This window comes from Motacilla alba, chromosome 1, assembly GCF_015832195.1.
Source record: "Motacilla alba alba isolate MOTALB_02 chromosome 1, Motacilla_alba_V1.0_pri, whole genome shotgun sequence".
Taxonomy (NCBI): Eukaryota; Metazoa; Chordata; class Aves; order Passeriformes; family Motacillidae; genus Motacilla; species Motacilla alba.
Window position 1 is genome coordinate 65,686,826 of NC_052016.1, and position 27,338 is coordinate 65,714,163.

The 27,338-nt window shown below is 38.8% G+C and overlaps 1 protein-coding gene across 1 annotated transcript; it reads left to right on the forward strand.

Moving 5' to 3' along the window:
* Window positions 1-814: 814 nt before the first annotated feature.
* On the forward strand, window positions 815-27,068 carry SUGT1 (SGT1 homolog, MIS12 kinetochore complex assembly cochaperone). The gene is made up of 13 exons (XM_038140852.1): window positions 815-970; window positions 1,051-1,096; window positions 4,503-4,593; window positions 5,279-5,348; window positions 5,668-5,738; window positions 9,820-9,873; window positions 11,624-11,640; window positions 12,686-12,720; window positions 13,134-13,230; window positions 14,222-14,329; window positions 23,987-24,077; window positions 25,403-25,584; window positions 26,191-27,068. Exons 1-13 carry the CDS (start codon window positions 927-929, stop codon window positions 26,290-26,292), a joined length of 1,008 nt encoding a protein of 335 aa, XP_037996780.1. The 5' UTR covers window positions 815-926; the 3' UTR covers window positions 26,293-27,068.
* The last annotated feature ends 270 nt before the right edge of the window (window positions 27,069-27,338 follow it).

The window sequence follows — 27,338 nt, forward strand, 5'->3', positions numbered from 1 at the left end:
TATTTCTGGTTTTTATTGATTTGCACAAAGTAGGGAGCTAGGTGGTAACCCACAAAAGGCTGGTTACTAAAACTTCACACTGGTTGTGAATTTTAACAAAGAAAGGCATCAGCCTTCATTGGTTACAGATTATATAACTTTTTTCATTAATTAAACCCTATTGCTAGTGCTATCATAAACTGCACCGGGGAGGTTTAGGTCGGACGTTAGGAAGAATGAAGGCAAGTAGATATTGGAATGGGCTGCCCAGGGAGGTGGTGGAGTCACCGTCCCTGGAAGTGTTAAAGGAAACACTGAATTTGGCCTGGTAAACATGCTGCTGACTCGATGATCATTTCCACCCAAACTGATTCTGCGATCTCTTGCTCCTCACGCCTGCGGGCGCAGTTCTTCCCTCCCTCCGGGCCTGGGGTCCGCTTCGAGGAGGCGGCCAGGGGGGGTCAGTGCTCCCGGTGTCCCACTGCCGCCATGACTTCTCCCCCAGTTATTGCCCAGCCCTGCTGACTCCACTCCTAGCGGCTCCCGTCCAGCCAGCCAATTCCTCTGATTGTGTTCCTTTTCCTTTAAAGCCAAAGATCAGCCACACGTACGCTGCTCACAGCGCAACTGCGCAACTACTTAACCGGTTCAGCAACAGCTACCGGTTAACGAGTAAAAAGAACCGCCGACTTTGACACACAACTCCCAGAGCCCGAGGGGCCGAGCTCCCCCGGGGCGGGCAGGCAGGGGCGGGCACTGCGGGGCAGGAAGGGGCGCGGGCCGGGCGGGCAGGGCCGCTCCGCTCCGCCGGGGCCTCCGCTCGGGGCGGGGCGTGCGCGGCCGCTCCCCCGCGCCTCCCGGCAGCCCCCGCGCGGCGCGGCCTTGCGCGGTGCGTGCGGCGCGGGCGCCTCGGCGGCTCCAGAAGTTTCCTGGGGGCGGCGGGCGGCATGGAGGAGGAGGCGGGAGCGGCATCGGCAGCGGCCCCGCCGCGGTGAGCGCCGTCCCCCGCCCTGCCTCCCCCGCGGCCCCGCCGCCCGCCCCGTCGCTGACGGCGTTGTGTTTCCTTGGCAGGTTCTCGGACGCGGACGTCGACCGGGACCCGGGGGTAGCGGCGCAGGTGAGGGCCGGGCCGGGCCGGGGGCGGGCCGGGGTGCCCGGGAGCCCGGTTTAGGTGAGGTCGGGCTGCAGGGGAGCCCGGCGCAGACCTGGCACAGCACTCGTGTTGCCTGTGTGGCAATGAAGGGGTGGGGGGGAAGCAAAGCAAACTTTCTCTTCCGTGTAGGTAGATGGTAGTTCTCTCAACTAAATCAGTTAAGATTTGTGGGTACAAAACCCCCAAGCTTATTGACGAGAGGTAGTTCATCTTAGTTTTTATTCTGCCGTGGTCTTATTTTTTTTTTCTCTCCCTATGTTTTGTGGATACCATGACTGATCTTCCTTTCATCTCGACGGAAAATAATTTTTATATAGTGAGAACGATCATTCACTGAAACACCCTCCCCACGGACGTGGTAGGGTCCCCATCACTGGAGATTTCAAGACACGAATGGGCAGGTTGCTAGATGCTCTCATTTAGGCAGGCTTTCCCATGAAAGATGAGATGATCATCTGAGGTCCCTTCCAACCTGGCCTGTTCTATGGCTTCATCAGTTAATATGTTTTGATCTGTTTTCTAAGGTAATTTTTACTTAAAACAGACGGTTGATGAGAAGACAGAACTAGAGGGTGGATAAGTGTTTCTATTTAACCACTTGGGAGGGGAGAAGATGTAAAAGGTTAGTACTGCTTGGAGAGAGTGGGTGGTAGAACCATTAAGTGATGCTAAATTATCTTTCCCCAAAGAAAATGGTGAAGCTAAAATTTTCAGTTCTTCGGGGCTTAGGCTGTAACTTGTACAAGTTTTTCAAAAGGTAAATGGCATTTAAAAACCAGTTTGGAATAGCCAAATCTGTATGGCATAACAAAACTAATTCAAGATGTAAAAAAAAAAGTAAGATTCGCATTTTGTTGTTATAAAACGACCAGCAAACAAACCAAAAATCCCTGACCCTAAAAGGTCTTCAAACATATTAAGGAATACTGTCAGAATGTGTTTTTTTTCTTTTTTCCTGGATTAACATAGTTGTTTTGCATTTCTAGCTCATACTTCAGTTTTTTGTGCATTCAGTGCTTCAGAACATTATGTAACACATTCTATAGGCATCATTTAATGCCTGGCACAGTGACACTGGTGTCAGTTTAGGCCTTGTTTTCAAACCCGTGCATCGAGTAGGCAGATTGTGCTCGGTGGTCTCTGAACTGCTAAGTGCCACAGCTCAGGGTGGCATTTTGCTGACTTAGAGGCTCAGGTCTCCAGGTGCTGCACTGTGCTTGCATGGGCCTGGGTGTGGTATTTATGATCGTGTGCTTAGTATTTCTAATCTGGGGGCCAGTTCTGTAGAAATGGTGCTGTGTAATGCTTTCATACCTGGCTGGGCTTCTGTCCAGTTGGCCTGACATTTCTGCACTATGTCCTTGGGATTTTTGACTGCTTTAATTCCTGGAGATTGTGCTTTGGCTTTCGGCACCTGGATCTGATGCAACTCAAAGATCATCATCCATCTTCTAATACTGTCTGAATGACAAAGCTGTGAACTCAGGAATGACTTCTCATTTTAAGTTGAAAATGTAAGCTGCTATGTGGAGACAGAAGGCACCTTTAATTCATGCAAACTCTTTATTGAATTTTCCCATGCATTTACAAACAGATCTGCAATTTAGTCACATGGTAAGGGCCCTTAGAGTCAAAATATGCAGAAAGCACGTCCTTGAGTGTGAGGACAAAGTCTAAGCTTGTTCCAAGTAACTGTTGCTGATGTCCATAGTCTGGATTTCCCAGTGCTAGTCCAGCATTACTTGGCTTCTCAAATAACTTAAAGGAGTTACTTGCTCCATGTATGTGCCTGAATGAGCTGTGGTAACTTACTGACGAAAAGCGCACAAAGAGAGAAGTTTTACACTGTTGGAAATGCTTGGCTTTGCTTTGCTTTCTTGAGGTGAGGGTTAGTTTTGTAGGAGGTTCCATTCACTTGTTGCTGGCTCTAATCGGTGCATCCGTCGTCAGCATAAATCACAGGAAATAGTGTTTGGGGGGAGAGATGATCTGTCAAAGCTGTGCCTCGGCGCCTGGATGTGCCTGTGATGTTCAGAATCAAAGTCAGACCCTGCTTGATTTCAAGTGTCAGAAATACTTCACCTCTCAGCATAATATGAGCCAGTTTTAATATGTGCATGGCCTCACATCCCTGCCATGTGGAATACCTGTAGCCATGAGTATTTCCATAATGACAGCTGCTTTTGACTGACTTTAAATCTCAGGAAAGCATCGGTACAAGTAGATCAAGTTACTGCTGCCTACTACCTGCCCCTTTCTTCAGAGACCCCCAAGGATTTAGATGTATGTGCTGTATCTTTCTAGAGGTGTATCTTACATAGTAAGAACATGTGCCACTGCTGGAAGAAGCTGTTCTGGCCCCATAAGTCCTAGGTGGCATAAACACTTTATGTGACATCTGTTAGAAAAAGACACTGGTCTGAATTAGAGCTAAGGCAAGTCCTTCTTCTCTTCTTTTTTTCTGTCTTGGTGGGACAGAGTTTTGGCAACTGTGCTGTACAAATATTTCTGCAGGTTTAAAGCTTGTATCTTAGCTACATTCACGCTTGCTAGATTCCAGGTGGAAGTCCGAGTAGAAGTCAGCTTAGCAAACAGAGTTACTGTACTGTAGCAATGCACTGTAGTTGCTTTTGGAAGACTGGCTTCTAGCAAAGGGAAGAAATTCTCTCACCAATAAAGGGAGAATTGGAGATGCTCTTTCCAGGCGTGTGCTTGAAGTCGCTGTGATTTTATTCTGTGTGTAAAATCGTGAACTTTTCTCGGAGAGAGCAACGTGTTATTATTTCAATCCAGATATTCTGTGATTCCCTTAACAAAGGACTACTTTATGCTTATTTCCATTGTTCAATAATACCTCCTCTGAACCTGTGCTCCATAAATCTTTCCTTCTTCTGCTTTTGTGCTCAGCATAAATTTAAACAATCTCTTATGCACTATAATGTGTGTTACATGGTATTTCATGGCATCTTATTTCCACACAACTGTTCTGACGTACTGTGGATTGACTTCCAAATTCCTAATACTGCACTACTCTCTAAAATCCAGCAGACCTGTGTACAAGTATGCTTAGAATTGTAGGAAGGTTTTTGGACTAGAGAGGATCATCTGTGTTAGACTTCATGTTTAGAGCATTTGAAACCCCATTTTCTTCACAGTAAGAAACAGTCTTCTTGAATTTGGTATAATTGGCAGGTTCCTTGTACTTCAGGCTCTGATGTTTAGCTTTGTGCTTGAGAGCTAAGCAACAGGTAAACAGAAATGCCAGTTAGGATTTTATCTTCTGAAATGTCTCTTAGTTGACAGAGTTTGATACTGTGTTTTCATGAGGATTTCTGAAGTACTGTTTCATTTTTTTAATGTGTGTTTACAGGAACTGACAACAGCTTTGGAAAAGAATCCAGATGATGCTGAATATTATTGTCAACGAGCTTATGCTCATATTCTTCTACAGAAATATGCTGGTAACATCTTCAGACTAAGAATCCTTTTACAAGTGTATCATAAAACATGTGTTACAGGAGATGTCTTCAATCTGAAGCTAAATACAGTAGTGAGAGAGTGTGTTATCTGTAACTTAATATGCTGCTTTTGGTGTTGGTACATAATCTTGTCATTTTCTTAGGTTGTTTTTCTGTAACAAAACATTCAGTGAAATGGATTTTTTTGAGTCCCAGCTTTCTATTTGATTCCAGCCTAGAATTATCTTGGCAGCTTTTTATAAGCAGACTTCTTAGGCAAATTTTGAGATTTTTGCATTGTGACTTCCATCATTGTGTACTTGGTAGAGACTGAATCCTGTCATGGCAGGAATGTGATAAGTGACTAATGCCTGGGAAGAAGATTGACTGAATAAGATCTGGTTTATTTTTTCTTTTGAGTGAAAACCAAACAAACAGAATCACACTTTAGATCTAAGCAGAGTATTTAGCTACATGAAAGTCATGCTACATCTTACATAAGAGTTCTGCAGCTCTCTGAGGGATTCCTGTGTAGCACTTGCGGCTAGACTTACTTCAGACAGTGTGATTTGTGTGCAAGCTAAGAAAGTTAACATAGTTCATCCTAGAAGAACTTCACTACTTCAAGACTTGACAGTTCAGTGCTTTTTTGTAACATGTTTCTCAACTTTAAACTGACTTTCAACAGATGCAGTTGCAGATGCAAAAAAGTCTCTAGAACTCAACCCAAATAATGCTGTAGCGCTCCTTAGAAAAGGGTATGTATCATTTATGGTACTTTGGGAATATTGTGCTAAATCTCTACGTCAGTACTAGAATTTGGATTATGGTTCTGTGCAAACTTTTTACACTACTGAGAATGAATAAATTCAAAGCCATGCTACTTGCAATCCATGTGTAATAAAGCCATTTAGTTTGGGGTGATTATCGTAAAGCCCTCGCCATTATAAAACCACACCTTTTGGGTAATTTAAATTCTTGCACGTCATTTTAACCAATACAGCATGTTATCTATAGAATGTGGACTGCACTGAAAAGTAATCTCTGTTTTCTTGTATTTTTCTTTATTTGTGTCAGGTTAGGTGAATATCATATCAAAAACTATGCATCTGCTTTGGAGTCTTTCAGAGAGGGACAGAGGCTGGACAGTAAGTATTAAAGTTTCTTGTGTGTATTCCTTATGTTAAAATAATGGGTAATGTGTTAGATTAAAATGGAGACCAAAGTTTTTTTTCTTTTTTTTTTTAAAGGCTAATGTGTTTGGTTCCTAGCATCAGCTGTCTGACTTATGAGAACCTTTATGCAATCACTGCATGAAAGTGTTAAACTGTTTAAAAATGTATATCAAAGTTCTGAGCAAGTAGTAGCAGATTTATTTTTTGCTTTAGAAATGTTTTCCGGCTTCCTGGAGGTCTTGAAGATAAATAGTCGCAATGTTGTAGTGTTAAGTGTCATAGAAAATTGTTTAAATAGAGCAGGCTCTTTACATATAGCTGGAATTTCTTCTAAAACAGTTTGCTAGATCAGTCTTTAGAAAGAATGTGCAACTTGGTGGGTATTCAAACTGACAAAGTGGATTTTTACCTTACATTACATACCACTTAATTACAGGAGCATATTTATTTTATCTCTTTTCGTCTTACAGTGTTGTCTTTCTGGCTGGACTTGGGTACTTTTTAGTTTGGGAACACTTACAACTTGTTGCAAACCTGACTTTTTTCAATAAGCAGGAAAGGAGTTGTTAAAAACAGAAAGCTTTGGTAGAACACATGGGGAAGCACAAAACAAAGCAATTGCAAGATGGTTGTGACCCCTTTCTCTTCTCTCCTATCCCCCCATTATAAATAAAACCTCATCCTCTCTTCCAAACAGCAAGAAAAGATGGTAAAAGAAAAAGCACCTTGAAAGGTTATGCAGAGCAAGGTGTGCTAATATGATAAGAATTGTCATGGTCTCAGATCTGTTCAGTTTGTTGTCTTATCTGTGGTAGTAGTGGCTGGGACATGTAGGCTTAGCAAAAATATAATTACTTTGCGTCTTCCAAATAAATGATCTAATCCTCTGATTTAAAAGTAGAGTTTCAAGGAAGTGTAAGCTTGTGCTTGATGCCAAGTGACCATGCTCCTTACTACTCTTGTGCTTGTTTAGCCTCTTCTTTCAGTGCATTAAGTCTGCAGAAAGCTACTCTTTTTGAAGTCTCTCCTCCTGGATGAATGTGTTGAAATGGCCCAACAAAGGGTCTGAGTGCTGAAACTGTCAAAAGTGAAGTGGCAGAGCAGTGTTGGGCCAGTGGTAGAAGGGAGATGTGAAATTGCAGCAACTCGCAGCTGTCAGTTTAAGCTGCCCTGGAACAGGAGTTGAAAATAATAAGTTTCATGAAGCTCTTTCTATATTGGTAGTTTGGATAAGTAGGTGGTCTCTGTTGATTTTACTGTAGATAGACAGGTTTGTCTTTGCAGTCTAGTCAAGTTCTCTATTTTGTAACTTTCTGTGAAAGGAAGAAATTCCTTCCACTGACCTATGTTGCTTTCCTTACTTGGTAGGTTTCTTTTTGTACCTCTCCAAGCTCATCATTGCTGAATTTAATTGAATGTCTAATCTTTATTTTTCATATTCTTGCCCTACCCCAGTCAACCAGTATCAATTTGAAGTTTTTCATGTGCATGGATAGCCTCAAATTCTACTGATGTTGTAGAGTACAACACAGAGCTGCAGATATCTTTTTAGATAAGTCAGTGAATATCAGGGTCCTCTTTGCTAATTCAGAATCCCTGAAATACAGCACATTTTCCTGTGTTGAATTGCTTCATTTCTACCTGTTTGAATTTAATTTGCTGTTATTTTGCTGCTTACTCAGTTGAAGAGTTTCTGAAGCTTCCTAGCACTTCCTGATTACTCTTATCTGGAGATACTTTCTGCTGCGCTTCCTCCATCTCATTACAAAATTCTGTAGCCTGCTGTGAGATGAGGAGTCTCCAGAAGGCTTTTTTAAAATTACAGACTTAGTTGATTCTCTTTCATACTTTACCTAATTTGCTGGCAAGTTTGTGTCAGTAACAGAGTTTACCTTTGTGGAATGTTTCATGGATCCCAGGTGAAAACAATTGTGAGCATAGGCATTTTGGCAACGCAATTAACTTCCAGTTAATGCAGCTAATGCAAAATGAACAAAGCACAGAGGGAAAATTTGCAACATATGCTAAGCGGGTGATGAAGAGAGACTTCAGCTGTTGCTGCCTTGGGAAGAATTACTGTGGTGGGGAATTCTTTGCTGGCAAAGCTGGTTTCTTTGCCACACAAGTGGGCAGAAGTACATGGATACACGTTTCTGTTCTTTGATAATGTAAGGGCTGTTTTAAATCTCAATCTGGAGTGCTGACAAGGATGAGCTTCTTACTTGTGCTTGTCACTGGTAGGACTGACAGGCCCAGGGTACCGCAGCAACCTTCCTGTTACCCACCTACAAGGATATCAAAGTGGGACTTAATGTGATGAGCTGTGGAATGTATAATGGTTCTTTATTTTATGAAATATCATTAGAAAGCAATACTCCTTTCCTTCAACCGTGTGATGCATGCAGATTTTTGCAGTTCCTATTGCCTTAGTTGAAGAATGAGTGTAATCTGGTACTCTTCACTATGCTATGTAGATTTAGGATAATTATTCTCAAATTTTCTTGGTGTTTTTTTTTTTTTTTTTTCCTGTGACCACTAAATGAATTTAGTAAAGCTGGAATGTGGCAACTTTTTAAAGCAACTTCTTACTTTTCTTGTATTCTAGGAGTTAGTAGATTTTAGTCAGTGAAGACCCAGGAAGGTTTTCTGAACTACAGTTTTTAGTAGAAATAAGTTTTTTGGGAGGATAATGCAATTCTAGAGATCAAAATTCTTTTGCTTCAAATTATAAAATGTGCCAGGATGCAGGGAAGAGTGTCATCTTCTATAAAAAAAGGGAAGTTAACTCTGGGCTTTTCTTTTTAGGTTTGTATTGTATAGCAATCTAGTCATAGGCCATGATTAAAAAGAGAATTCCTCACCTGCTGATGAGGGAGGCTGGATCAGTGGAGACTTTGCTTAGACTGCAAAGTTTGGAAGTCTTTTTAGGTTGGTGTGCTAAGTTTTGAAAATATTGATTAATTTAGGTTTCAAGGGAGCTCTGGAATTCATATAATTCTGTGCTCTGACCAAAAGTAATATTAATTTTGAACTTGCATGTGTTTGCTTGGGGCTTTTTACTATTATTTTCCAAGTATCTCCAAGAGTGAAGATTCCACAGTCTCTTTGGGCAGCCTGCTTCAGGGTTTGACCATTCTTTTGTTAAAAAATTTAGATAACTCTTAAGATGTCTGGTCAGATGGCAGAAGAAAAGTGGAGGTGAAATGGCTTGGCGAGTGGGGGTAGCAATTTTATGACCTAAGGTTCACCTCAAAATTGATGTACATTTTATATTTGGAGGGTTGGGGTGCATTGTATAGCTGCAGTGGAGTCAGACTTCGTGTTACATGTGTGTCTGCTGGGAACTTTTGTTCATCTTCTTCATGTCCTTTGCCTCATAGTTAACATTGTGAATTCAATTGTAAAAATGAGAAAAAGTTCAGCTATTCTTAGTAGTTGGTCAGTATTGTTGCTACTTTTTTACTTTCCTCACAGTTGAAAGAGTTTTTAGGAATAACGGTGAAATAAGGTGATTGCCATGTTGTTACACTATCATCTTCTTAGCTATTTTCCAGTGAATTAATTTCTATCTGGGCGCCTTGCTTCCAGGAAAGAATACTTGATGTTTCTCAAAAGTTGTACAACTTTGGGTTGTCTACACAACAGACCATCTCCTGACATTTCTCTGGAGAGGAAGCATGTGACTGTTTGAAAAAGTAATTTAGAGAAAAATGGAAAAATGTGTAAAACTGTCTGTCTTGCTTTCTAAACAGCTACAAAGGAGTTGAACAGATTGGAAAGCAATAGCATATTTGTGTCAGACAATATCTAGTCTCCTACAGATTAATTAGAATTTAATGAAATATAACACATAGTGTAGTTGTAGAAAAATACTTTAAGACTAAGTGAAATGACAGAGCCTACAAGAAGACTATAGAAAAAAACATCTTTTTTAGTGAATTGATAGAAGTTTGGGAGGGATTTGTTCCAGTTGGCAACTGAGACGACTTCTTCTTCATGCAATACATTTAAGGCTTGAAAGAGTTTTAATATTACTGTGTTTGATCTCTTCTAGATGTAGATAATACCTTTACTATTTGGATTAAAAGATGTGAAGAAACACTGAATGGTAAGAAAAAAACACGTTTACTTAGTGAGGGATTTGATATGCCCTGTGCTTGGAAGCAGTGTTATGTTTTTGAAAGATTGACTGCTTTCCTCTTATTTAGAACAAAGTCATTTGTTCTAAAAGAAAAATCTTTAGAAGTCATATTTTTTTATCTCTTGTTTCTGTTGGAGTGGACAACTTTAGCACTTGTATGCTTCATTCAGATTTATAGGAAGATATATATTGGGTTTTTAGTGTAATAATTAGCTGTGCCAGGAGAGTACCTATTTAAAGATCAGACAATCATAATTAATTTTAACTTATTTTCATACACAACTGTGAACTAATTTTAACTGGAGAAGTGTGTGTCAGCTTGCTGTCTAAAGCCTACATCAAAATAAGTTTTCAAGTCTTGCAGAAGATAAAGTTGGAAAGAGGTAGAAATTTGGAGGTTTTGCTCCTTGATTCCATGTGGAAAGTATCATAGATGCTAATGGCTGTTCTGGTGACTTACCCATGGTAGTCACTTGAGTGTAAATATAGTTTCCTTCCGTACCTTCCTACAGACAGACAGCCCTGACAATTAACTCATCCACAGAGCTTAGGCTGCCTGGGGGTTTTGATGAAAGAGAGCAGAGCAGAATAACTTGTGTTATTTTTTCCTCTGCTTGTTGTGACTTTCCCTTCTCTCTGCTGTACGCTGGAGAATGGGACAGTAGAACAAGTTTGTGTCTATGTGTTGACTAAAAACCATACAGAGGAGAACCCTTTAGTGTTGTATAGGGATGAGCAGATTTCTGCTTTGTGAGACATTTTTTGCTAGGTTTAATTTTATTTGGAGGAATTAGGTAAGTGATTGGCATGCATGGTCTTTTTTGCAAAGACCATGTCACTCTGGGTGACAGTTTCTTCTGAAAGAGATTACAATACACTTCGGTCTTTAACATTGTATTTATATTTTGCAGTGTTTTGTTTTATCCTGAATATTCACTGTCTTGTCTTTCTTGAACCATTTTCTTAATTCTCTGGTACGCCAGCAAAAGAAAGCAAACAAAAAAAGGCAGTAACAAAGCAATAACTGATTTCTTCATTGCAGCTTAATTTTTTTCTGTTTTTGTCAGCGTTCATTATAAAGAGGCAAAGAGCAAGTTTGTTTCTTTTTGAACATATTTAATCTGAAATATTTTAGAAAGAAATAGTTATAAGATTGGAGGATACTGAGCTATAGTTTAGACACAAGTACTACAGTATATTTAAGATCATGTGAGTGAATTTCTCTGCCAAAATTTCCATCTCATTCCCCAGTGGAGTTTCCCTAGCATGAGATAAAAATGTGATGAGAGCTTTGTGCTATTCCTGGGGATGGACGGATGATAAACCTAGTGCAGACTCCCAGACAGAGAGGTTTTTTTTGGTTTGTTTTTTTTTTAACCTATTATTTCCTGTGATGTTATTTTCACTAAAAAAAGGCCTGTATCCATTTTCAGGTAAGCAAGGGAATGTAATGGAAACTTTGTTGATTCGGTAAATCAGAATATGCTTTATATTAGTGTTGTTGATTTGCACAAGTTGCTGGTTGAAGTCTGATTAAAAAGCTGAGTGCCATGAAAGCAAAATACTAGAGGTAGAACTGATGTGTTTGTACCTCCTCTGCTGTTGAGACTGGAGTGAGTGCAGGATGTCTGGCGTAACTGAAGCAGCTAGGGTAAGATTGTTCCTTGTAAGTTCAATATGTCTTTCTCTGAAAATGTAATTTCCTTTTTTTTTCCAGCATCACAGACTGATTCGGTAAGATATTTTTCTTAATATGTTTACTATTTTGACTTTTCTGTTATGCTAGAGTGTATTTTCTGCTTCAGTGGCTTCACTTCCAAGCTTTAAAAACAATCTTTCATACTGCATGCAATTCTGAAGTATGTAACTTCTGAACATGAGTACTTTTGAGACCAAGGCTGCAAAATTTGAGCCCTGTAAACTCTTAGAAATGGTTAACAAATCTGGCAGTTACTGTGCATTCATTGAGGTAAAATTTAACTTTCTGGCTCACAGCCTGCAGCCTAATTTACAAATTAACCAGTTGTGGTTAATTGTGTTGTCACTATTAACTTGATTGGGACTGTTAGGAAGTAATTTTTTTTTCCCATAAGCTTGCAAGTGGTTTGTGTAGACATTTGTTCTGTTACAACCTGCTCAAGTTTCAGTTGTCTTTTTTTTATTGAAAGTCTTCATAAGAAATGTTGAAATGGACCTCTCCTGTTTTTCTTCTTCTTGGGACAACAAAGAAAGGCGGGGCTTTGCATTGGATATTCTGCTACCTCTTTAATAGTTAACCTAAATTTTTTACATTTTAAGAATAGGGTAGAGGAGAAGAATGTACGGGAAGCATGGTGATAGTATGTAAAGACAAATCTTAGATTTAGAAGAATTTTATGTTTAAAAGTTGAACCTTGAGTTCTCAGACCTATCTCAGGTTTCCTTCATGACTTATAGATTAGTGGTATAGTCACTGGATATTTTCCAGTTATACATCTTATCCAGGAAGAAATGAGTTTAAGTTGAATTTAATTGCAATTTATAAAATATATTCAAGTTACAGATTAACACATTTAATGTAAATTGGAACTTTTTAATTTGTAATCTGCCATAAATGATTAAACAGTGGGGAACTTCACCTATAAGTTAATGTTCACACATAAATCAGAGAAGTGGAGCAGTTGGAATCAAGAAAAGGGGAGCAATTGGTGAAAAGGATTTGTGCCTTGAAAAGTACTTCATGGTCTATTTTCACTTACATTGATGTAACTTTCTTTCCAATTGAATGTGTTTCAACTAGAATATGCAGCAGCAGCCTCTGCCACCAAAGATCAAGTAAGTTGACTTCAGCTTTTACTGTGAAATTTAAAGTAGTTGGCATATTTGCACTTTGGCTGGGGGATTGGAGAATCAGGATAATGACTGTAGAAGGCTTTTTTGGGGTAACTTCAGAAATGTGGCAGTCCAGGTGAAGTGTTACTCAGTGCCATCACTTTTGTTCAGACTAAATAGTACTTTCAGGAGGTTAAACCTAATCAGGAGAGAGGGGAATAGCATCAGCATTCTGGCTTCTGTGTTCTTATTCTCATGCTGAGCTTAATTCAAAGCCTGTTCCATTGTGCCTGGTATAGGTAATGTTTTTGAGCTATATTAAAGATTCTGAACTAAGAAGTGAATGGTTTAGGAAGGTGATCTAATTTTATATGCTGTGTGATTAAAGAAAAACAATTGTTTTTTCTTTTTTCAAGATATGACTGGTACCAAACAGAATCTCAAGTAATTGTGACCATAATGATCAAGAATGCACAGAAGGATGATGTCAGCGTGCAGTTTTTGGAGAGAAAGGTGACTTGTATTGGTTATTGATACTCATCCTTAAATGCAGTACTCAAGCCAGTGAGCATTACATGCTGCAGTAGCACAAAAAGAATGGGGAGGGAGCTGTCCTGCCTGAGCTTCTCTTCTGTACAGTTGTGCTGCACATGAGTGTGTGCCCAGTCAGGTGATTTGGGATGGGTTGCCACAGCAGTGTCCATAGCACTTAAACACAAGCAGTATGAGGTGTGCATGCTTCAAGGGAACATCTGGGTTTCAGCTGCCTGTGTGGAGGGGTGGGGGAACAACTGATCTGGCTTTAAACGTTAGATTACACATGCATCTGGAGCAGGACTGGGCAGAAACAAGGTTTTCTTAAAATAGGTATAAATTAGTAATATTTTGCTCTAGGACAGTTAGAGAAATAGGCTGGATATTGGTGGGTGGGTTTTCTTCCGTTTGGCACCACTAAAATCGTGTCAGCAAAATATGTTTTTTAAGGAAGTACAGTAATCCCTTTAATGAAGTACCATATGTTGTACCAATGAATTTCATGTGTAATTTAACTGACAATATCAAAGAGTTGGGTTCTTACTTTCACCTAACTTGATACTTTGTTAAATACCAGAAGTGCTTGGTTATTATTATCTGTTTTAGGTTGTTAAAATAGTCTGAGCACTTGTTCTCTAGTTTGCTTGTATTACAAGAGAAGCTGCAGATTGTTTTCATGTTCCATTATTAATATGTTGATGCTCCATTTGTTGCATAATTCCTTCCCTAAAGAGTTAAGATCCATCTGACAAGATAGTAGGGGTTTTGAGTACATGTAGCAAGGGCTGAAATCTTCTGTTCGTTTTCTAATGTATCTTAGAAACATCTCGCCAATAATGCAGTAGTGTAATGGCATGGTCTGAAATGATATTAATTGAATCACTTAATGTCTGTGTGAAATGACTGTCCTTTACTTGAAAATGGAACTGCTGTCAAAGATGACCAGAGACGTATTTTCAACTTTTAATAGATGAATGCATCAGTGAGACTTCCATCAGGTGAAGACTTCAACTTAAAGCTTGATCTTCTTCATTCTATAGTGCCAGAGCAAAGTACGTTTAAAGTGCTTTCAACAAAGGTAAGCTTCTTAAAGTGTAAATAGTTTCCTTGACTGTTGCAATCCTGAAAATGTTTCTGTTCTATTGTCTTGTCTCTGCAACAGTCATAATATCTTGCTTTTCATATAGAAATGCTTTTTTTTTCTTCAAGGTGTCTTTCAGCTGGTGGGAGACTTTCTAAACTTGTGCAAATACCAGAAATAGTAATATGATGGTGCTCATTGAAGTGCAAATGAAAGAGTTATGTTGACGATTCTTTCACTTGTTGCTAGAGAAAGGATTCTATAATCCTCACTATTAAAATTCAGGTATTAGGAAAGCATGAACACCCTTTTACAAAACTTTCAGGAGCCAGTCTTGCCTGGTGAAGCATTGTTATCTTTGTGTGACCAAGAAATCAAAGTCAGACTTGGAAGATTTCGCTGAAGTTGTTCTCTACCCTTTCATAGCTTCTTGCTGGTGAAGGTTAACCATGTGGTTAACTGTCCGTGGCTTTTCAAGAGTGTGTATTCCATGCTGTTCCTGGAAATAGTACGTGCCTGGAGACACTTGAAAATGGCATGGTGTGAGAGAATGCTTCCGTCTCAGCGTTTTGCTTCTTTTATATTACAAGTATAGAAAAATAAAGAACAGTGGTCTGGCATATAGTATTTCTTGCTGGCATAATGGATAGACAGACATATGCTTTGTCCGCAGAGCCAAGCCTGAATCCCCAGTGCTGGAATATGATGTTGATTCTTTTCTTGTATTTCAGCAGTGTTTCTGCAGAGCTTATGGAAATTCTCTTGTATACTCATGTTTCATTTTACCTGTTCTGTTCTCAGAAAGGTACCTATAATAACTCTTGCATAATTTCATGGAAGAGGGACTTCAGGATGGCATGAGAGGATTGCCACGGAAAATTTATCTTGTTTTTCCACTCCTTGTACAAAGAAATCTAGGCAGGTTGTATGATTGAACACTTTATTTATCCCCCCCCAGTGTAAGAGCTTACATGGCTCAAAGTATGTAGAAATTCTGGTAGTTCATTAGTATTTGTATAAATTTGAGTGGAATGAGGACAGACCTTGTCAGGTAGGGAAGCTGTGAGATCCTGTTTTGGTTATGTTCTTAACCTAGCTTGTGTTACACTTTTCATTTTATTTTCAAGTTGACCATTGCTTTCTTAGGAAACATCTACATGAACTGACTACTGTGAAGTTCACTTGACTTTGTCTTTTCCACACTGCCATCTCTACCCTGGGTTTATCTCTGAAATAATCTCTAGTAGTCTGCTGCCTAGATACTTTGAGGTTCCAAAACTGGAGTGGAAGGCTGAGTTATGTTTGGGTAGTGTCAGAACTGCAAATATTTTGCATTTATTTTCAAATGTTATTGTTCCTAAATACTTGTGAGAGACTATTTTTGAAACAAAAGGGGTAACACAGAAGGTGTTTTAACTGCAGAAGTCAGGGCTTCAGCGTGTTCTTACTTTTGCAGACACGAGTGGTATAAAGCTGCCTGTGAGGGCATAGTGAAAGAGTACAGTTTAAACCATGCCCCAGCTGATTCTTGTTCTGACCACCAGATGGAGTCTGGAAGAAAAAAAAATTAAAAGCAGCTCGATGATAAGTATGCAAAGACTTCTTTACAGGTTTAGAATATTTTTCTTAGAAAAATATTAAGTGCTTTAAGGGAATGATGCAGCCTTAGTGTTTGATTACCAGAAATTCAGTTTTCTTATCTTTGTGTATGTACTTGGCTTTTATGAGCAGCATGGCAAATAGGCAGGTAGTACATTGAGTAAATTAATCTTACTGATTAAAACTTCTCAAACCATTTACATATTATTTTGTACTATTTCCATGAAGTCCTTTTGTAAGGACTTGGAAAGAAAGACATAATCTCATTATCTTCCCAATTACATGAGCTTGTTACTATGCAATCCTAAAGAAGTTGAATTTTCGTGGGATAGAAACGGACCTATTCCTGTGGATTGTTAATTTCAGGTGAGAATAACTTGTTTGTTCATACTGCTTTATTTTGTGCTGCTGCTTTGAATGTGTGAGCCACGTTGCCTCTAGTATCATACAGTCATCACTGGGCAACAAAGACTCTGCCTTTCTTCTTCACTTATGTGAGCAAATGTATGAGGAAGCAGTGGAATGTATGAGCATGCTGTGTGGTGAATAGTTTGGGTCCATGAACTTTGTACAACTAAAAAGAATTAAGGGATAGAGAATGAAATAGCAGAACTGGCAGAGAGTAGAACAATCCTGTGTATTTTAGAGCTAAGAGGAGCTGTAGATGATTTTCTCAATACTGCTTGAAATTCAACATCACTTGACAAATGCAAAGGCATGAAGGTAAGGATGCAAATTCAGGAGGAGAAAACAGCCTTAACTGTATTTGCAGAACTACAAATTCTAAAGTGACTGCAGAGAGCAGACAGAACTCCTAGACATAGACTCCTGAACTGATTCTTTCAGTGAGTGTTGGCAGTGGTGAAAAATAGAATTGCCAACATAAGGATTGTTTCTTTCCCAGTGAGGAAATTAAAAGTGTACCTTTGTATCAATTCCTGCTGTGTCAAGCTCTGAGATACAAAGTCTGTTTGGAAGAAAACAGGACTAGCAAGTGTTACAGAGGTGGCATAGATATATGTTTTGAGCTGTTTCAGTAGTTTCTGTGGGAGCAAAAATAAATTAGTGTTTGTCATCTGCAGACTTTGACTTCAAGCTGTGAACTAGAAGATGTAAAATATTTGATGCCAACTCAAGAACACCATAATGTGTGGATGAAGTCCAGTTTTGAGATAAAAATTGTAAATTTGTCTTCATGTATCCTCTAGTATTTTATGTTCTCCAATTGTCAACAGTTTTACAGATGATATAGGCTGCCTTTAATAGTGATTCTATCTATTATTACCATACTTGAAGCCTTTTTTTTTTTTAACCTAATTAGACAATTTACTTGCTGTTCAATAGATAACACTGCTGGGAAATTTGAGTTGATTATGGTTCCTTGCTCACATTTAGTGGCCAGTTACTTAGAGTGGCTTCTTGTTGTTCAACATTTAATTTTGATGGCCTAAGGCCTCAGGTTAACGTTTGTGTTAGAAAATGCTGAGTACCACTGAATTGAGGCCTTGACTTGCAGGTACTGCTGTGTCTGTATAGCATTTTGTACATTAGCAGCAGAGTTGATAGATCGTAACTAGATCAATTGATGTTATTGATTGTACTACTCCTCTGTCAGAGGCGTCTGACTGTAGCAATCTGATCAAGCAAAAAGTTAACAGCTGCTCCTAAAAGCAGGGTAGAAATTTGAGATTCGTGTCTTACAAATGGGAGCTGGAAACGGTGTTGCATTCAGTGTTTCACAGGAGGAAGGCACTTTGAGTAATGCTGCTTGGCTTTTTACTGCCTTCCAGAAGAGGGAGCCAAAATGCAAAGGCTGGACCAGGTTTGCTCTTTGCGAGTTGCCTGGATGCAATTATTCTGTGGCTCAGTGTGCATACTGTTACCATGCTCCTTCATAGAAGGAAAAAGGCATAAAAATTTTAAATAAATGACTAAATATGTTTAAGAAAAAACTAGTTAATCTGTATCTGTCCAGAAAACATGTCAGGAAAGTAGAAATGTACAAATAGTGTAAGGATTTCTTCTGTTATTAAACATGTACAGTCAGCATCACTTTCTTTTCCCTCTTCTGCTCAGTGTGTCAGTCAGTGCATTTGGGATTCCAGGGCAATATTCTGCAATGTTCTCCTGGAAACTTGTGTAACATGAGCAGTTTCTGTAGGTCTTTGGATGAGTTCTAGGTGGTGCTTGAGATTTTCTTCTCTTCGGACTTAGGCGTCTTCACTCTCCTCCTCTATGTGCTTTTAGTGCTGGTGCTTATGACCTTGAAGGAAACTTGAGGTAGTGCTTTCCGCTTTTCCCCCTGTCTGCAGGGGACAATTACTGTGAGTTTTCAGTTTGTAATGGTTTGGGCTTTTTGCAAGCAGTGACTTGCAGCAGTGTAGAGCCATTTGAGAAAGTGGTAAAATGTGGTTTCTTTACCCCAGAACTGTCCTTTAATTAGAGATCAAAGTTGTGCTGCAGACTGGGAAGGTGTTAGAAAGCTTCAGCCTCTTTTACAGTTGACATTTGTTGCTTAACAGAGATGTCTGAGGGAGAAGCACACTCTCAGCAGCTTTATGCCAAGAATATGGTTGTGTGCATCAGTGGAATGTTGTTTTTTTCCTTGAACCAATATTTTGGTTTGCAAACGCTGAAATACCCTGTGAAGCTAACTGGAACTGATGCCTGTTGCTGAATGTAAGGGAAAAGGCAAAGAGTGGAACTGTTTCACACGCTCTTGGACTGTCATCAGAGTCTCTATTCAGAGGCAAATGTACACAAATACATAAACAGAGGAACATATCTGTTTTAACTGAAGTTGGATCTTACCACTGCAGTCCAGTCCTTAAAAGATACTTTCCTGTTAAGAGTACTTGCATTAAATTGCTTGTAGGGACTTGAATGCAGACTTGGCTGCTCTCGAGTACTTGTTTTCAGTGTAAGAGTTTCATGCAGATTGATATCTCCCATGTACATTCTTGAGCATTTCTGTAAATTATTAACTAATACTTAAGGTGAATGGATAATTTTCTGAAATTTCTCACATCTTTTAGGCAGGGCTAGTTGGAGCAGTTTCTTGGATAGACCGCATTGAAACCTTCACTATGACTGGCGTGATATTTACTTATTGATTTTTTTTCTTTTCCTTCTGTATGAATAAAGATGGATTTGAGACAGATTTAAACTTGGTAATACTCTGAGAACTATTATTTTATACATACATATAAGTCAGTGCCCTTGCTTTATATAACTGCATAAAAGAAAACGATGCATAAGGGGGTTTATGTGTCTTGAGAACTATTGGAGTAATGATGGTTTACACGGGGAATAAAGTGACAAATAGCTCTAGAATACCAAAATTATCTCTATTGCTAGCTTCTCCTCTAAAATTCAAAAATTTTGTGATTATCTTAAATTTTCTCTTATCTTAAATTTTGGCTATGTAATATCAGTCAGAGGAAACTTGAACCTTTTCCCCCCAGTTCCCCATAGTACATAGCTGGCAAAGAAACCAAATAAATCCCTTCTGTTCTAGTATACTCCATATAGAATAAATTTCTTAATTATCACTTGTATGTGATAACTCTGAAGAATTACTTTAAAGTTATAGACCAAAAATCTTGGAATTTAGACTACAAGCAATATATAAAAGGTCTTTGAATAATTAGGGTGCCAAAACTGTAGGCATATGTGCTCTTAGAGGCACATTTGAATAGTTCTTATATTTTTAGAAGACTGTTCTATTTTATCCTACGAAATTCATGAGATGATCGCTCTAAACGCTTAAAATTTACGACTCAGAGAAGGCCGTCAGTAGTTCAATAAATAACAAAGTAGTTGATTAGAAACACTGAATTCCTGTTTTCAGGTGTTTTGATACAGCAGAACACAGGAATTGAAAAGGGTATTTTTGGTATGTCTTAAAATTAATGGCTGGACTGTTGTATAGGCTTTGCCAGTTCTGACCAGAGCTTGACAGAAATTTGCAAGTGGTAAATGAACTTGCCCTTGCCATGGACTGTAAAATATAGAACACAGTAAAAATTAGGAAAAAACAAAAAAAACCCTTGCAGTTTGTCAGTGTGCATAAGAATCTCCTTTTAGGGTGGAAGATAAAAATTCTTCTCCTTTTAATGTGTTTCAGTTAGACTGCCACTGCCTGTCCCAGAAGGAAAGTTCAAGTGAAACCAAGCATCGGAGGTTTCAACTTTTTAACAATAAGTATCTACCTAGAAAATAACTAGTGTTGATCTTTTCCAAAGGGGAGGAATTATTTCTTAAAACTGGATTAAACGCTCTTTTATGCCGGTCATTCTAAAATAAGGTGGTGGTGTTTTATTTTTATGCTATCAATGAAATGGTTCAGGATATGTTTTGAGAGGAACTGTGGTGTCTTTTCTGATAGCTAGCACTTGGATTAAGCCCCAAACAAATGTGTCCAAATTTCTGGCAGGCTTTAAAGAATTGATTATATTTATGACTAGAAAACTCTGAGTAGAAATTTACCTGTGTCCTTTCACTGTGGGTGGTGTTTCTTCTAGACAATAAATCCCTCATTTGACCCTGTTCTCAGAGGGGTAGGTTTCTCTCAAGGTGATATTTCAAACAAGAAGTGCATGAATTGCTCTCAAAATTCCATGTGTCTTTTCCTTTTTGCTTTGCTCTCTTTGAACCCAAAACACAAGGGACTTTAAACAGAAGGTGTATTATATCTGCATTGGGATTTTTTCTAGATCTGGAGTACCATGTTCCATTGTAGGGTTACCAGTGCAAGAAAGGCTCTGATGTAGTGAAGCAAGTCCTAGCAGAGGGCTGCCAAGATGGTCAGGTGGCTGCACAGCTTGAGCTACAAGGAGAAGCTGAGGAATTAGGCTTGTCCTTAAGTGGCATGCAGAGCATTTAATTTGCAGTTAAATTTTCCTGTCCTATGTACTAAAGTTGGCACGAGGCACACAGGCATACGTTTTATGAAATATAAATGTTGAATCAAAGTAGCTGGCAAAGCGTTGATGTATTTCTCTTGCCCAAGTGAATTTTTTTCAAAGGAGAGGAAAAAGCTAACAGTACTTTTTTGCTAGATATGACACAAATGTCTGTGCTGATGTGTTACTTTTCTGTGTGATAGCTATCAGTATCTGTATTAAAACCTTCATTAAAATGCATTCATTGCCATTTGTGCACGTAATTGGGACTCACTGAGTTGTTCCTTCCTAGATCAAATAGAGCTCTCAAGTTGAAGAAACAAGCGCCTTCACAAGCAGAACTTTATAGCTTTATATTTTTGGAAATGTGATTGTATAATGGTATGAAGTTAATGATTTCCCTAGCTTTGCTCCTGCCTGCCACTTCGCCTAATGAGTAACTTCAATTGAAGTGGATGTAGTAGACAGAGTAGAAGTTTAATCATGTCAGAAATACATTCTGTCTCAGTTCTTCAGCTGTGTGCACTTGCAGCTTGGCAGGGTTGAATTGGTTTGGAGTTAAGAAATCTGCGTCTTACATGGGGAATTAGTTTGTGTCATTGGCTTCTCCTTAGGGCTGTTTATTGTGCAGCACTGTTTTAGGGACAGTTTTAGAGAGGAAAATGTAAGGGCTAGCAGATTTGAAAAGAAGGGGGATTACTGGAGCAGCAAAACCAAAGTTGTTCCTTATTTTCTTCTTTTTATGCATGGGCAGAGTACTGTGATGAATAGCCAGTGGTCTTTATAAGGACTCGTTGAGGAGGATTGAGAAGAAAAACATTTACTAAACTAAATGTTTAGTGGCTCACATTGAGCATTATATTGCATTAGAGGTCATTTTTGGTGTGGATGAAATAAGCTGTATTTGAGATACTGGAAGGTATTGGTGTAAAGCCTGAAGTGTAAGGGCAAGAGGAGTTAGTGAAAGAAAAAACAGAGAAATTGAAGAGATAGAGGGGAGAGCGGTTTCAGTATCAAGCATCTGCTTCACCCCCTCTTCCCCCCAACCATGTTGGGAGATGCACTAATAGGTAGAGTATAAAATCTGAACTTTAGAGCCTCAACTGAAATGCACAACTCAATCGATAATGGTCTCCTCAGTTGAGAAGAGTTTATATAAGAAACAGAGGAGAGTGGTTTTAAATTAATACTCATGTTCACTTGTAACTAATTAGTTCCTTTGTAAGTAGCTAATTAACTTAAATGTTTGGCTCAGGAGATCCAAATCCACTGGGGAAAGAAAACCTGCTAGTTCTGCTACTTGTAGAACTATTTGATTGTCTTATATGTAGATATTCAAATACGTTTTGTTTCCTTAAGCTAATAACAGAGCATTAGATTTGAGTGTAGGTGCTAAGAAATGAACATCAAGGTTGCAATTTTCAAAATGTTTTTAAAAGAGTCCTGTGGAGGTAGCTTTACTGACTTCTTTTGGTTTACTGAAGAGTAATTCTTCTACTGCATAGTTTAACAGAAATCACCACATACATATGGATTGCGATATTCAACTCTGAAATACAGGACTTTTTTAGGGAGGGTAGGTTGGTCATCCAGACTAACAGCATTTTGATTTTTATTTGGTTATTTTTGGTTCTGTGATGTTACTTTTTCAAAACGGATACTCTGGTGCCTAATTTGTGACTTGTCAAGTGGCTGAAAGTATTGAAAAATCCAACAGATGCAGGGAGTGGGAAATCAAATACATGTGGGTGTTGGACTTAAAAGTTTACTGAAGCTCTCGCCTGCCTTGAAGGACATTTCATGCCTCTTATCTTAAACTTTTTGTTGTTCTCAGTACATGTTAGTGGTGGAAAATAAGTATTTAAACTTATCTTGGAAATTTGTACCTTCCTGAGGGATAAAAAAAATAAAAAGAAATATTCATAACTGAATATTCTGCTTCTTAGAATTCATTGGCATTGCAAACATGGAAGCATTAAAACTTCAGTGAGCTAATTTTTTATATTTTGGTAAGATACCTCAGTCTGTTGCTTACCAGTGATTGATTTAACAATGGATTAAATAAAGTTCAAATTTCAGATCAACATAGTGCTGTGCAACGAGCTTGCTGGTTGAATCTAAGGTTAGCTTTTACAGTGGTGCCTTTGTTCTTGGGTCTGCAGGGATCCCCAGGTTGTAGTGGCTTTAGGTGGAACTCAGAACTTGCTTCTGCTGAGCTGTTTGCAAATAAGGAAGCACTGAAGTTTAGCAAGCACTGATTTCAGTTAATTAATAGCATCATATGAGCTTGTGACATCTCCTTAAGTGAATAGGAATGACGTTAGACAGTCCTTGTTTTGCAACTTTGTAACCCTGTAACCAAAGGAGAAGGTTAATTATGAAAAAAAAAACCAAAACATTTCAGTATGGTTGTCTAAAGGGATTATGTGAAGTTGTGAATAGGGCATGACATACTTCACTTAATTTTGTTTCTCCTATGGTAATTGCAACCACATCCATTTTTAATTGCCAGTTTTGTCAATGAATACTTGACAATTTTCTCCATAGCAGTGTTTGTTCATTGAACCAAATGAATACAGCTTCTGAATTTCTCCAGCGGGAAGATCTGCTTAGTCCCAGGGTGTTTCTCTGGTTTGTGTAGTACACATCAAACATGGAATTTTTTGGTAAATGAAATGTAAACTTAGATAAAGTTGGATTTTTTAGTCTTTCAAAACTGCTGCTTATTAGAGCTGACTGCCAAGAAAGGGATGCTTGAAAGGCAGTACCTTGGAGCCTGGCAGTGTAGAGACATTGGGACTGCTCGTTACCTTTGGGATGCCATAATTTATAAAAAGAATCAAGTGAATAGTAAGCAAAAGAAAGTTAAGTGGTCCTGAACAGAAGGGTACAAGTCTGATACAAAAACTGCACAGGCACATGGGAGCTTGATTGATGTTACTTGATGTTACTTGACATGAACTCAAGTAACTGTGTCTTGTAAGGGGGGTAAATTTGGTTGTGATACAGGTTTCATATTAGAGGCTGTGTTTCTAAAACCGAATGTTTGTATTTTCTTACAGCTACAGGATCCAACTACTTTGGAGCTGCATGGCAGCCCAAAGAATTGTTTGCATCTGGATTAGTTTGTTCTTTGTCTTGTGTTTTGTAGGTTGAGATAAAAATGAAGAAGCCAGAGGCTGTAAGATGGGAGAAGCTGGAGGGCCAGGGAGATTCTCCTAAGTTAAAACAATTTACACCAGGTTTGTTCTCTGAACTGTTTTGTATTAAATGGTTTATTTGTATTGAATTAGTTACAGTTACTAATCATAGTTTTGCATTAAATACTGTTTATAAAATCACAGCTTCATATTTGCAAAAAGCCTAATGGTCTTGGTTTCACTGTCAAGAATTGACAGAAAGTTTGCAAGCCATTAGTGAAACATAGGTATTAAATTTAGTCAAAACCTCTGTTAATCTGATGAATTGTTAAGGGTATATATATGTTTGCCATTAATTCTGCTTATCTGCTTGGGTCCCTGTTTCGCAGTTCTGCACATTGTTGTGTGTGTTGTGGTTTAGGAATGGTAGCTCTCAATTCAGTGCCTCATTGGGACTCTCCCAAAGGACACCATCGAGGTCTCATTCTCCTTTCCTCTCCCCTTTCTCAGTGCAGTGGGATAGAGTTGAGAATTGGAGGCGCAACAGGTGAAGGATTGAGATTAAAGTGGAGGCACAGTAGGTGAAGGGTTGAGATAAAAAACAGTTTACTTGAAACAGCAATTAAATTAGAAAACAAACAGTAACAGCAACAACATTAAAAACAAAAGACTACAAAAGAGGGAGTGATTTACATGCAAAGTGCACCAGTAGACTCGGGTGATAAGGACCAGGGGATGGATGGCTTCCCCCTCCCCAAACCTTTTTCTTGACTGGAAGCCCTGCCCTTCTGGGATGCTAGAGTCCCTTACTCCCACCCCAGCAATAATCTGCCCTGGTGTAGAGTATCTTCCTGGCCATGCCCACTGAGCTTCAGGCTACTCACCACTACTGCAAAAAATTAACTCTGTCCGGGCCAGACCCAGGACAGCAGTTGTTATGTTTTGTGACCTGTTGCTTAAATAATTATTGTTTCCCTAAGTATTGGATTTTGCTTGGAGAGTAATGCATGGGAGTTTTTCAGTTCAAATAAACATTCTGTCTTTGACAGAATTTGAATTTCCTGATATATTGATTTCAGATTTTTTTAAATTTAGCTCAACTTATTCTATGGCTCTAGGCTGCTGTTTTGGTTTCTTTTTTTCTGTCAGCCAATATGTCTTTTTGATATCGGTTATCTGTGTTGCTGTTGGCCAGCTTTTTGTGTGTGTGTGTTGGATAACAAAATTACATAACTCTGTTTACCTAAAAATAAACTTCTGCATTTCTTAGTTTATTTTTGTTTTTGCAATGCTTATATCAGTTCAGAGGAGTCCATTTGCATTTTCAAGTCCCATTATGATCTCTGATTCATCAGGTACATGTGTCTGTGTTCTCTGATGCTCTCAAAGTAGTGAAATGCTTAGCTAACTAACACTTCTGTGTTCAGATACCCAGCACTTATACCCATCATCGTCTCACTATACAAGGAACTGGGACAAACTGGTAGTTGAAATCAAAGAAGAGGAGAAAAATGAGAAGTTAGAAGGAGATGCTGCTTTAAATAAACTCTTCCAGCAAATCTATTCAGATGGTACAGATGAAGTAAAACGTGCCATGAACAAATCATTCGTAAGTCTTCATTCTTTTCTCTGAAGAAACCTGTGACTTTTGCGTACTGATTTGATTTACTAAACATTGCATTATGTTGGGAAAAGCCTCTGTTACCAAAATTTTGGGTCTGTAAATGAATAAATTTTGGCCACGGTTCTGTTGGAGATACTGGTACAACTACACTCACTGAAAGCTACAGGGCTGTACTCTGATGAATGAGACCCTTTATAAATCCAAGGTTGTGCTTTGTCACTGGACTCTTCATTTCAATCAGTGTTACCAAAGAAGCAGAGGTTTGGCTCATGTAGAGCTTGAAGACTTGCCAGGGGGTGAAAGGATCAAATTCCTCTTGATTGCTTGAATCTAGTTTAATTTGTAGCCATCACAGGCAAGAACGTGAGTGACCCTTTAAAAGCTTCTTGTTAATGAAGCAGCATCTCACTGCGTCCAGTGGTGATAAAAGTACTGCTGGGCTGGAGATTATGGAATGATGGCTCTGTCAAATTTTATTTCATAGATACACAATTTGTGTAATCACTACTCTTTGAAGTTTGCTGTAGGAACTGTGGCTTTTATACTACTAGAATGCTCAGCAAACTAAACAAACTCTCTCTCATATTGCAGATGGAGTCTGGTGGCACAGTTCTGAGCACCAATTGGTCTGATGTTGGTAAAAGGAAGGTAGAAGTAAATCCTCCTGATGACGTGGAATGGAAAAAATTCTAATCCCATTTCTGATCTTTACCATCTATGTGTTGCCATAGTCATGTACTGACCACTATGTATGGACATAGCATTCTTGGATTCAAAGCACTGAATGTTCCCTTGAAAACAGGAATTGTCTGTACATTTTGCGTGCTTTAGAAATTCCTTCATCTGCAGATCTTAAAGATATACTCAAGAGTGGAACCCTATTTTTATCATCTGTCTTAATTTCTGGGAATTGAGTCCATCAGTCCAAATTTTCTACCATCTTTATCAGCTCTCCTCTTTGGGATAGGGTGATCTCTAATGGCTGGTCAGGTTTATTGCCTTACACCTGGTATTTCTGTTAATAACTTATTAGATCTTGGCAATTTTGGGTAAAAACACTTTTCACAACAGTGTTAAAATTGTTTGCTCCTTAACTCTGCTAAATAAAACTGTAAATACAACTTTTTCTATAAGGAAGCTACTTTATTTCATTTTTAGTATTGTTTTTTTGATAGGGAAATCACTTAAAGCATATAGGTAAGGATAAGGTAAGAATGTGAATGTACTGCTTTAAAAGAAAAGCTGACATGTATAGGAGCTAAATGTGCATTCAGTGAAGAGGATGAGATTACTATTCTTGATACAGACATAAAACACCCGCTTTGGAGTTCTTCCACCTCTGTGATAAGTTGAACTATAGTCACAGTCATGGAAGATAGCAAATTTGTTGTGACTGGAAGTTGTTACAGAAAAGTAGGTCCTCTGTCTACCTTCTAAATTCAAAATAAATGTACCTGGAATCAAAGCCAGCAAGCGGTTGCTTTAAGTTACATAATTTCTGAATAGTAGAAACTGTTTAAAGAACAACTTGTATGTCCTTAATTGTTTCCATTAGTGCAGCTTTATTGTCACGGTCAAATTGTAAATAACAATAGAGAAAAGGAATTGCGGATCTGTGTGCTGTCTGTGCTTGTACTTCCTGAATACAAGTTTGCAGGGACCTAGAGATGCTCAAAAGCCATCTGGATATGCTCCTGGGCATCTGGCTCGAGATGCCCCTTCATGAGCAAGGGGGTTGG